The 12,231-nt window shown below is 42.3% G+C and overlaps 1 protein-coding gene across 1 annotated transcript in view; it reads left to right on the forward strand.

The window, feature by feature from the left end:
• LOC109923326 (sodium/calcium exchanger 3-like) overlaps positions 1-12,231 on the forward strand; it is a 314,148-nt gene that overhangs the window by 54,236 nt on the left and 247,681 nt on the right. Inside the window, exon 3 of the mRNA XM_048618407.1 lies at positions 8,210-10,043. Within this exon, the coding sequence (XP_048474364.1) occupies positions 8,269-10,043 (1,775 nt within the window). The 5' untranslated portion in view covers positions 8,210-8,268. The remainder of the gene's footprint in view (positions 1-8,209; positions 10,044-12,231) is intronic.

A 12,231-nucleotide genomic window follows, 5' to 3' on the forward strand; every position in this document is an offset into this window, starting at 1 on the left:
CATTCCATAAGCGAATAAAAAAAAACCTTGGATCTGTAATTGCAGGACATTCCTTGTATCCCCTTAAGTGAAAATAAGTTTAAAGTAATCATTTAGCTATTACGCCATTTCTCTATTTACCATTAATAGATGCTCCTGACTCTACCTGTGAGGAATCTACATTTGTTTTAGCCGCATGTTTCCTTTTATGTACCTTTTGAAACTTTTACAGTACCCAGGTTGCTAGTTTGCATTCATATTCTATTCTCCCTAATGAGTTTCTTGATCCTCCTTTGCTGCATTCTAAAAACCTCTCAATCTTCAGATTTATTGCTAATTCTTTATAGGCCTTTCCTTTTAATCATGTACAATCCTGAGCTTTCTTTATTAGCCGTAGTGACTGACGTTTTTTTGAGCTTTTGTTACTTGAAGAATGCATAGTTCTCGTAAAAGTCATGTAATAGTTCTTTAAAAGATTATCTGTTGCCTATGTACAGTCAGGCCTTTTAATATATCATTTTCAATCCAATTCAGCCAATTTCTGCATGATGCCTTCATAATTACCCATATCCAAATTTAACACCCTTCAGATTAACTATCTTACTCATTCATAACGTAAATTTTTATCATGTTGTGGTCACCCATTCCTAAAGTTTTTCAAGACTGTTAATTAATTTTTTGTTACATAATACTAGATCTAAGATAGCATGTCATACAGTTGGCTCTTCAACATACTGCTCTAGAAAACCATCCCTAACACACTCCAGATACTCATCCTCTACAGCTTTAATGCTCAATTGATTTACCAAGTCTATAGGCAGCTTGAAGTCACTCATGTTAGCAGTGGTGTCCATGGTACATGTTTCCATCATCTCTATGTCCACACTACAACTACTTGGTGCCCTAGAAATAACTCCAATGTTCGCTGCTCCTTGCTGTTTCGTAGCTTCACCCAAACAGATTCTACACATTGTTCTTCCAATTTGAGCTCCTCCCTGACCAGTCTCCTGGTTCCATTCATTATTATCAGCACAACTCCACCTTTTTTCCCTCTTGTTTGTCCTTCTTAAATGTCTGATATCCTTAAATATTCAGTTCTCAGTTCTGGTCACTATACAGTCATGTTTCTGTAATGGCAGTTTGATATACCCATGTATCTCTCTTTCTGATTTTACATTATTTACTTTGTTGCAAGTGCTGTATGCATTCAGGTAAAGTCCCCTTCACTTTGACTTTTTCGTGTCATTCTGCTTTTGAAACATACCTGATGTTCTGCTTTGTTTCTCCTGTTTTTTAGTGTCCCTAGCATCTTTCTGACTTCCTGTTACCAACGTTACTTACTCCCAATTTGGATTACCCTTTAAGTCCCCATCCACCTGCCAAGCTTAATCCCACACCAACAGCACTAGCACATCTTCCTGCAAGGATTTCGGTCCCAGTGCTGTTAAGGTGTAACCAGTTCAGGTTAGGTGATAGGTCAACTTGTACAGGTTGCACCTGTTCCAGAACGGTCCCAATTCCTCAGAAATCTGAGGTCCTCCCTCCTACACCCGTTCTCTAGCTACCTATTCAATTAATCAATCAATCCTCCCTTTCTTGTCCTCAGTAGCATGTGGCACTGGGAGCAATCTGGGAGATTAGAACAAAGAATAATATAGCACAGGAACAGGCCCTTCGGCCCTCCAAGCCGACACATTTTGCCCTTCCATACTAAAAAATGTCTTCACTTACAGGATCCGTATCCCTCTATTCCCTTCCTATTCATGTATTCTTCCAGATGCTCCTTTAATGCTGCTATTGTGTCTGCTTCCACCACATCCTCTGGCAGCGTGTTCCAGGCACTCACCACCCTTTGTGTGAAAATCGTGCCTTTCGCATCTCTTTTAAACATATCCCCACCACCCCGCCCCTTGAACTTGTGTCCCCTCGTAACTGACCCCTCCACCCTGGGAAAAATTCTCACACTTTCCACTCTATCCATGCCATTCACAATCTTATAAGCTTCTTCAGCTTGCCCGTCAACCTCCTGCATTCCAGAGAAAACAAATCCAGTCTATCCAACCTTTATTCATAGCTAAAATTTTAATGTGTTGCTTTTTAATTGCCTTTCTAACTCCCTGAAATCTGCCTTCAGGACCTTATCCCTCTTCCTCCGCACATATCTGACACTAACAGAGACATGTTTTCTAGCTGATATGCCTCCCTCAGAAGGATGTCTTGCAGCTGCTCTGTGAAATCCTAGACCCTGGCAGAAGGGAGGCAACACACCATCCTGGAATCAAGTTTACTGCATAGTCTTCTGACTATAGAATTCTCTATAACTATTGCTCTTCCGTTCTTCTTCCTCTTTCCTTATACAGCTGAGTTGTCTGTGATGCCATGGGCTTGGCTCTATCTGCACTCCCCTGAGGAACTATTATTCCGACTAGTTTTCAAAATGGAATATTAATTAGCAAGCAATATAGTTCCCCTGAGTCTATGTGCTAGCTAACTGTTTTTTTAAGATCGCCTCATAGTACCCATTCCGTCTCTGCCTTTACACTTCTCATCTGTGGTGTGTCCACTTCCCTGTACATGATATCCTCATAATACTGTGCCTAACGGATGCCTCCAGCAGCTGCACAAGTTCTGACACCCAAAACAGCTGCTACACAAGTCTGTGTTATGTCTTGCAGATGTGTTTGTCTAGGACACACGGTACATCCAAGACTTAACTCATGCTGTAGGATGTACACTCCACTTGGCTCTTCTGTCCTGCCATCCCATAACTCTAAAAATGCCTTGTTGTCTATGAACTTACTATGAAAACTTATCAAGCTATTTTCAGAAAGAGAATAAGACCAGACACTTAAACACAAACTAAATACCCAGTTTCACTTCAAAGATTAGAAATACTGAACAATCTTACTCACCAGTAAGCTGGTTTTCCTGCACTCGTAGTGTCATGCTGCCACTGGCCTCAGATAGGCCTCTCAAAATGCGCTTTACTTTACTTCCTGTAGTAAACTTTAATTAAAGCACCTCTTTCCCACTCTGTCCCAAATTGTCTGTGTCTCACTCTGGCGAAGTTTCCCTCTCTCTGTTCTGACGAAGGGTCACTGGATCTGAAATGTTAACTCTGATTTTGTTTTCCACAGATGCTGCCAGATCTGCTGAACTTTTCCAGCAACTTCTGTTTTTATCTCCCTCTCTCTGACCATGCTCTAAAAATACCCTTGAAACAACTCTTCTTTGATGGAGAGCTGCGATGAGTCACTTGTTTTTCTTAACATCCTGCTACTGTAATCAACATCTAAATCAGGCTAGGAATTTCAATTCTTTGATAGATAGCAGCTGCCTATTTAACTAGGTTACTTTAACTTCTTTAAAGATTGTTGGTTCTAGGTCTGATTCTGACTTTTGTTCTATAATTAAACTTACAAAAGATTTACCAGTTGAATTCCCACTTTGACCAAATCCACAGGTACTCACTGTGTCTCTGTTTTAGGTGATGTCTCCCTCACTCTGACAGTGTGGCTTCCACTGACCAAGAATATCAATAAATAAGTATATAAATATATCAATAATATATCAATATATCAATTTCGTTGTCTCAGGTATTGTATGAAGGAGAACATAACCTGGGGTAAATTTTGATGGGGTGGGTGCAGGGATGCTGGGGGAGTTTGATGCTTGTGGAATTCTGCGTTGCACCACCTTGAACGGAAACTTTGTTGCCATTCCTTCATTGACACTACGTCAACAACAGGTTTTATGTATATAGCAGCTTTAACATCACTAAACAGCTCAAGCTACTCTACAGGATCATTACCAATTGAATTTTAACTTCAAACCACATAAAGAAGTATTGGTCTGCTCCTGGGCCTAGCCAGGCTAGCCGTAAACAGGTCCAGGCAGCGGGCTGTGGAGGGGGTCATTTTGGCCTACTGTCTGCTCCTCTTCCACAGCTATGTTCAAACCTGGGTGTCCTTGGAGAGGAAGCATGCAGTATCCATCAATGCTGTCAATGTCTTTGGGGAGATGTGGGCATCACGGGGGACGCAGTACTTTACTGCCCTCCAGAATGCTATTTTGATTTAATCCCCCTTCACCTTTTCTCACATAAGTACTGCCTCCATCAGCCTCTGCTTGTTATTTGGGTGTTTTTCCTGGTGGTGGAAGTACTGAATAAAATTATCTGCACAATGGTGTCTTCACTTAGTCCCTGCACTTACTATTCCCCACACCACCTGTGTTGTGTAAGTCCTACTGCTGTATAGCAGTAGTAGTGCTTATTTTCTCCCCCGATAGCACCCACATTGTGCGTGTGTAAGTACTGATGTACAGCAGAAGTGTGGAGGGGGTAACCAAAAAAAACAGGGGATTAAATAAAAGTATTGGGACAGATCAGTTGTTTGGTTGAGGAAGTAGGTTTTAAGAAACATCTTAAAAAAACCAAGCAGAGTGGTAAAAAAAGGTTTAAGGAGAGGAATTCTGGAACATAATGTCAAAGAGCTAAACAAAGGTAGTGCAAAGGAAATTGGGTATGTCCACAAGACCAGAATTGGAGAAGGACACAATTTTTGGACAGCTGTAGCAGCTGGAGGAGATTACGAAGCTGTGACTCAAGGCCTGATGAAGCCGGAGGAAAAACTGTCCTCATTTTGGGTTATTGATTTTCTGTTTTCCCCCGTCACTTACAGTAGGATTGCTTTGAAGGAGAATTACCCTAACATTATTTTTCTGACTACATTACTTGCAGTTTAGAGAAGTGCCATGTGACTATGACAAAAGTAAACTGTCCCTCCATATCACCTTGTCCTGTCTGCAGCATTTGACATGGTTGAACCATGACATCCTCCTTCACAACCCTCCTCACTAATGCATTCTCGGTGTACCTGCTCTTGCCTGGTTTCATTCTTATCCATCTAATTATAGCCGGTAAAGCACTTGCAATGGTTTATCTTCCTACTCCCTCAGTGTTATCTCTGGTGTCCCCAGAGGATCAATTCTCACCACCTCCCGTTTTGCCCCTACATGCTGCCCCTTGGAGGCATCATCTGAAAGCACAGCACCCATTTTCTGATCCTGTAATTTAATGCCATATTATGAATTTGGGTTCTCTCCAGACTAGATGAGAATGCAGCAAAGTCAACAACTGTCATCAAGCCTAGACTTAAAAGTAACACTGTTTATAATACATTAATACTAAACACAGTGATATATGGTAACATTGATAAACCAGGTTCTGACCCATGTTACAATAGGTTCAGATTAATTTATCTTCATGTATTCAAGCCCATTAACTCAGTTTCTTAGGGAGAATCTCTGTCTTGAGTATCTTCCAGAGTGTTTCTTCTAGTCTGTAGGCAGACTCCGGCCAGTTTGTGGCATTTATACTTAGCACTCTGTCCAATATGTGGTATTTATATTCAGCGATGTGCATCATCTCAAGATTGTTCCAAAATTCTAATCCCCTAAGTGACAAATTCTACCTCATCACTACCTCTTTCAAACTCTCCAGACACTGTAATTTGTCAGTGGGCTTGTTTGATATCCAGAACTGGACAGATTTCCTCCACTTGAATTTTGGGAAGACAGAAACCATTTTCGTCAGTCCCAGCTGCCATCTCCCAAAATCCCAAAACCACCAACTCTATCCCTCTCAATCGCAACTATTTGAGGCTGAAGCAGAGTGTGCAACTCTGGTGTTATAATTCAATTTTCAACCACACACCCAGGCCATTACCAAGGTGGTTGATTTCCACCTCTTGGCTGTAGCCCTGTCTCCGCTCATCGGTAACCTCATCCATGTCTTTGTCTCCCTTAGACTTAAGTATTCTGATGCACTCTTGGCTAGCCTCCCATGTTCCACTCTTATACGTTTAAGTTCACCCAACCTTGGCTGTAGGGTCCAAATAGTTTATTTTTGTCAAGGACTGTTCTTAAATTTTCTCAAGAGCAACATTTTGATTTTCGGGTACTACCTTTTCATTCTCACCAATTCCTTCATCAGGTGATGCAATCACATCGTAACATTACCTTCTGTATTTGCATTGACTTGAAGTATTCAGACTCTCAGAAGCAAGACGAGAATCAATATCCTCAATTATCATTCGTCCATTAAACATAAAGCCTCAATATACAAGAAAGCTTTAATTTCTTAGACACCACAGTATTTAAATTGGCATAAGACAACAGAGATAAGTTAGCAACAAGTTTTTTCCTCAATAATATTTCATATAAAACACAATAATTTGCAAGGAATTTATTAAGTTAGAGACTTCAATTTTCCCTGGCTGCCACTTAGTTTAATATTCTTTTGCAGACTGTTCCCCTTCATAGTCTCCCTCCCTCTCCCCTTTGCAGAGAATTGCATCTTGCATTGCCCATAAAACTCTTACTCACTCCCATCCCAGGCCTTGCTTGACTTAGTCATTGCTACTACCTACTTCACTTCCATTCTCGGGCTGTTGTGCTCCCACATCTGCTGTCAACAATAAATACAGGGGAAAAGCAGCACCTTTCAAAATTTCTCAGTTCCTATACTTTTGACACTTTGTGACTTTTGTTCCGATTGGTCACCCTCACCCAAATCATTTTCGCCAGGTATCTTGGGGACATGTCTTCAGCTCCCAAGGTCCATTGCTCTTTCCCCAAACCTCTCCACCTTGCTTTTCTTCTCTAAAGATTGTACTTAAAACCTAGATCTGACAAAACTTTCAGTCTGCTAATATCATCTTACATGGCTCCATCAAATTTTGTTTGCTACAATGCCCGTGAAAAACCTTGGAAGGATGGCTTATGACTTTCTGTTTAGAAGAGTAGAATGTTATGCAATGTCAAAGGTACTACAAGTTGTTGATGTGATTGCTATTGATTCAACCCAAAAAGATGGAGTCTGGCACACTAGCCGATTGTTGAAGATGTTAAAGATGTCATCTTGATGGACTGTAATGATGGTGATGATGATGTTTTCAAGATAGACAATTCCAGGTGATAAACTGAGCATCTGACCCTCAGGGATTTTCTTCTTCTGGATCTTGAGAATATGTTTACAAAAGATTTGATTCCACTAATTTCTGGGCCATTCATGTCAGCAGACAAAGTGCCGCCTGGTCTGCAAGAGTCAGAGACTCTGAACAGACTGATGATAAGTTGAACCAAAGCACAGCAGCCATGATTGATTATTGCAGAATGTGCAATATTAAGCCCAATCCTGGCACATGAGCCAGAGCCCCTATATTTAGGTCTAATTCTAGATTAGATATTTTTATTTAGGATCCACCTTGCCAAAGTGCCTCAGATAATAGGAGGAAAAATACATATTAGCTGTACCTCAGTAAGTAGCTCCCACACCCAAAACTCAACAGGTTTGTGTTCAAGTCCCACTCCAGGGACTTGAGCGCATTATTTAATGTAGTGCATTGGTCGTGCTGTCCTGAAAAAGGTGCTGTCTTTTGATTGAGTTATTAAACTGCGGTTTTGCCTCCCTCTTGGATAGATGTAAATGATGCTTGAACTATTTCCAAAGAAAAAAAGCTATGTCAATTCCTTGCACTGTCCTGGCCAATATGTATTCTTCAACCAATATCACTAAAGAGACAGATTACCTGGTAAGTAAATTCATTGCTGTTTGTGGATCTTCTGAGTAAATTGGCTGCCATAACTCTATCACTACAACACTTCAGAGTTACTTCATTTGTTGCAGAGCCCTTTCGAATGTCCTGGGAATATACAAGGTGCTATATAAATGGAAGTCTTTCTTTCCTAAATAAGCTGCAGTTCATTTCCACTGATTCTATACAGCCATAACAGGTATGACGGTGTCTTATATGAATTACATTCATTACAATGATATTGGGACTGCACCATCCCCTTTAAATATCCAAATTTAAAGGACATTATGCTATTTATCAATGATGATCCACATGTGTGAATATAAGACATCATCAGTGTCGAAATGCTGATCTGGTTTTCTCTTTGGAAATTTTCAAAACATTGAAATTGCATGAATACTGGGATTGTACCTCACATCGACATCAATCAATTATGTATTTAAACATGAGGATTAATGTCTTGATGGAGACCTCATCACACAATGACAGATCCTTCAAAATATTTTCAGGTCTGATTACAGTTGAACCAAATATTTGTTGGATTTAACTAAAGAAAATGTTCCTGTCTCAGCTGCCATTGCCATGAAATGTAATCATTTTAATAGTTTCCTTTTATCTTTTTTGTTTAACAGACATCTGAAGATTGGGAGATCCTGAAAGCAAGTTTATCCTCTCCAAGTAAGCCACATCAATGGCCAAGTTACAGTGGAAAAGCTTTCTGTCCCCAGTCTTGGGGACAGGGTTCATGATCACCATATTCATGATGACCATTTGGGAGACTGAGGGGACTGCCACCGAAGACCCCATTGACTTGCCCAATTCATCGTGTTTCGGGTCCTTCCAGTGCAACCGCGGGATCATACTCCCAATATGGTACCCACAGAATCCGTCCTTGGGAGACATAGTTGCCAGGGCTATTGTCTATTTTGTTGCGATGCTGTACATGTTTCTTGGTGTCTCAATCATAGCTGATCGTTTCATGGCATCGATAGAAGTCATCACTTCGCAGGAGAAAGAGATCACGATCACATTACCCAATGGCGAGACTAGCATGGCCACCGTGCGAATCTGGAACGAGACAGTGTCCAACTTGACTTTAATGGCTCTTGGTTCTTCAGCACCAGAAATTCTCTTGTCACTAATTGAAGTGTGTGGGCATGGCTTTCTTGCTGGAGAACTGGGACCTGGCACAATCGTTGGTAGTGCAGCCTTCAACATGTTTGTCATCATTGCTGTATGCGTTTACTGCATCCCTGATGGTGAGGTTCGGAGAGTCAAGCATTTGCGGGTGTTTTTTGTCACTGCATCGTGGAGCATTTTTGCCTACATATGGATGTACCTAATCCTTGCTGTCTTCTCACCTGGCATTGTCCAAGTTTGGGAAGGACTGTTGACTCTGATGTTCTTTCCGGTTTGTGTGGTCTTTGCTTGGATTGCTGATAAGAGGCTACTCTTCTACAAATATGTCTACAAAAGGTACCGTGCGGATAAGCGCAGAGGCATCATTATTGAGACAGAGGGAGAGCTCCCCAAGGGAATTGAGATGGATGGGAAAATGGTCCTGGAGCATGGAGACAGTGTCCTACCTGATGGAACTGTGATCTCTTTGGAAGCCAAAGACTTAGATGAGAGTCGTAAAGAAGCCATTCGAATTCTTAAAGACCTCAAGCAAAAGTACCCAGATCGAGAACTGGAACAGCTGGTTGAGTTGGCCAATTACTACGCTCTGCTTCATCAGCAAAAGAGCAGGGCCTTCTACCGCATCCAAGCTACCAGAATGATGACCGGGGCAGGTAACATTTTGAAGAAGCATGCTGCCGATCATGCAAAGAGGACAGCAAACCTTAATGAGGCAAGACCTGACCCCGCAGAGGAGATGTGCAGCAAAATCTGCTTTGAGCCTGCCAACTACCAATGTTTTGAGAACTGCGGGCTTGTCACTCTGACTGTTGTGTGCAAAGGTGGAGAGCAGAACAGCACTTTCTACGTGGATTACCGAACAGAAGATGGTTCGGCCAATGCGGGCTCAGACTATGAGTACACCGAAGGCACCTTGATCTTCAAGCCAGGTGAAATGACAAAAGAGATCACAGTGGGTATCATTGATGATGATATATTTGAGGAAGATGAGCACTTCTTTGTCCGTCTGGGGAACCTCAGAAGCGGAGATGCTGAAGGCATGTTCGACTCGGACCCAACAGAATATCCCAAGGGGCGTCTTGTCGCTCCCTTGGTTGCGACAGTGACAATCCTCGACGACGACCATGCTGGAATCTTCACGTTCGAGGACAAAGTTTACCATGTGAGCGAGAGCGTTGGTGTCATGGAGCTGAAGGTGCTGAGGACCTCAGGCGCTCGGGGAACCGTTATGGTACCATACAGGACAGTGGAAGGCACGGCCAGGGGAGGAGGAGTGGACTATGAGGACGCCTTTGGAGAGCTGGAGTTTCTCAACGACGAGACTGTGTAAGTACAGAGCAAGTACAACAAACAAGCCAAACGTTAGTAAGGGCGCTAACGCAAGGGGAAGAGTTTTGCTTGCCCCCGGCTTAGAAACAGGCTTGTTGATGAAATCGGGAGACCTACATTGGGACGCTTTCTCCGACATTTCTCTGCCACCGGGGAATCTTCCGCAAGAGCGGGTCGGTTGACGGGTCAACCGCCAAAGGTGGGCGGCCATTTTAAACAACGAAGGGTCTCGTTCGGGCGTCACTTCAAGATGTCCGAATGTTGATTTCCAACGGCCCAGCCTTTCCCGCATCCACGAGATGGCGAGGCAATTGTGGATTAGTCAGTTTTATTTGGATAGGGGGAGGTTGGTAGGAGCAAACAGAGGATATAATGCCCAACGTGTTGGGTGGTGAGCGAAGGCATCCTCTAAACCCACCACGACAACACCGTGCTGCCCAATTTCCCTCAGATCTGAGGCATTGACCGACTCCCTCAATACCCTGAGAGAACAAGGTGTAGAAATTTTCTGAAGCAGGTCCTAGGCCCGAAACGTCCGCTTTCCCGTTCCTCTCTTGCTGCTTGGCCTGCTGTGTTCATCCAGCTCTACACCGAGTTATCTCAGATTCTCCAGCATCGGCAGTTCCTACTATCTCCCTCAATGCCCTCCTTTGTTTATTTATTTTGAGGTAAAATTAATTGCCCACCCAATCGCCCACTGCTTTCCATTGAATCCCGGAGGATGGCATCCCCATGTCTTTCACTAATTCTAGCAAATAATAGGTGTTATCAGTGAGGGGATGGTGGGATGCTCGTCGGATGGTCAGTACAGTCTTGATTGGCTGAATGGTCTCCTTCTGTTACTGTAAGGATTCGCTGATTCTATGACCACCGAAATAATTGGCCATAGCTGACATTGTATGCTGAACTTGAAATAATTTGTGTCTGATGTTGGGAGAGTTTTGGGGAAAGGGAGGAATTTCCCAGCCTGCTTTTTGTTGACAATGCCTGCTTTATTCTTTTTGGTGGGGAAACAAAGAACGAATGAAAAGTTTTGTGTTTGATGCCAACGATGTTTGGTAAAGTGAATCAGTTGGCATTTTCACGCTCTCAGAAGTACCCCTCACATCATGGTGTGAAGGATGAGAATGGCCTTTTTGGCAGTACGTTCAGGATGACAGAAAATATTAGGTATAGTTCAATGCCCAAATATTTTTGAAAAAAGAGCTCTTTGGAAATGTTTCTGAATTTTTGAGGATTAATTATTAACTGACACTCATGACGATGTAACCTGTTGGAAGTTAACTTGCTCATAGTTCAGGATGAGCTGTTGTTGGTGTGGTGTAAAAATTAATATCCAGTGGCTCTGCATTCCTTAAACATGATTTGGACGGATGAATCTTACAATCAAATTTAACTCTTGGCCTTGCCCTTGCGTTGGGATATTGATTTAGCTGTATCTGCTGTTGGTGGTGACTTATTCATATTGATGGTGGTTTACTGTGTAATGTCGTATTACAGTATCAATGCTTCACACTCCATGAAGGGACTGTCTTGCTCTGCACTATTAAAATACACATAACATGGCATGGAACAGTGAAGTGGTAAAACAACCAACCCTTCTATCATTGAAGATGGTCCTTTACCATCATCTGTATTTAAGGGAAATTGCAGACAATACTGAAATAAAGTGGACATCATGGAGCAGATTACATTGATAATGTCAGGGTGCTGTCATATCAAGCATTAGAATGTCTGGAAGGGTCAAAGATTAAACAAGTCTAGGAAAAATGGAATCCCTGACTTTGTGCTGCTTGGAATCTTCCATTAGATTTCGCCTTTGCAGATTAGTCTGATTGCAACGAGATAACCTGTCTCCAAGCAGTAACTAAACTGGTTGACTTTGAGGTTCTGCATACAGCCATAGAAAAACGGGTTGACGGAGAGGGAGTTGAAGCTGTTTACAGATGTGGCATCTAGCTTCAGGACAGAAATTGGATTTATTCTTTCTGTCAGAAGATGATGATGTTCAGGGGGCTGGCAACATGAACTCTGGCTCATAGAACCTGACAGGGTAATAAGGAACAAAAATAAAGTTGCTGGAGAAACTCAGCAGGTCTGGCAGCATCTGTGAAGGAAAAAACAGAGGTAACGTTTCGGGTCTGGTGACCCTTCCTCAGAACTGGTTTTGGTTTTTATAGGGTAA

Source organism: Rhincodon typus, chromosome 39 (genome assembly GCF_021869965.1).
Source record: "Rhincodon typus isolate 14 chromosome 39, sRhiTyp1.1, whole genome shotgun sequence".
In the NCBI taxonomy this organism is placed as follows: domain Eukaryota; kingdom Metazoa; phylum Chordata; class Chondrichthyes; order Orectolobiformes; family Rhincodontidae; genus Rhincodon; species Rhincodon typus.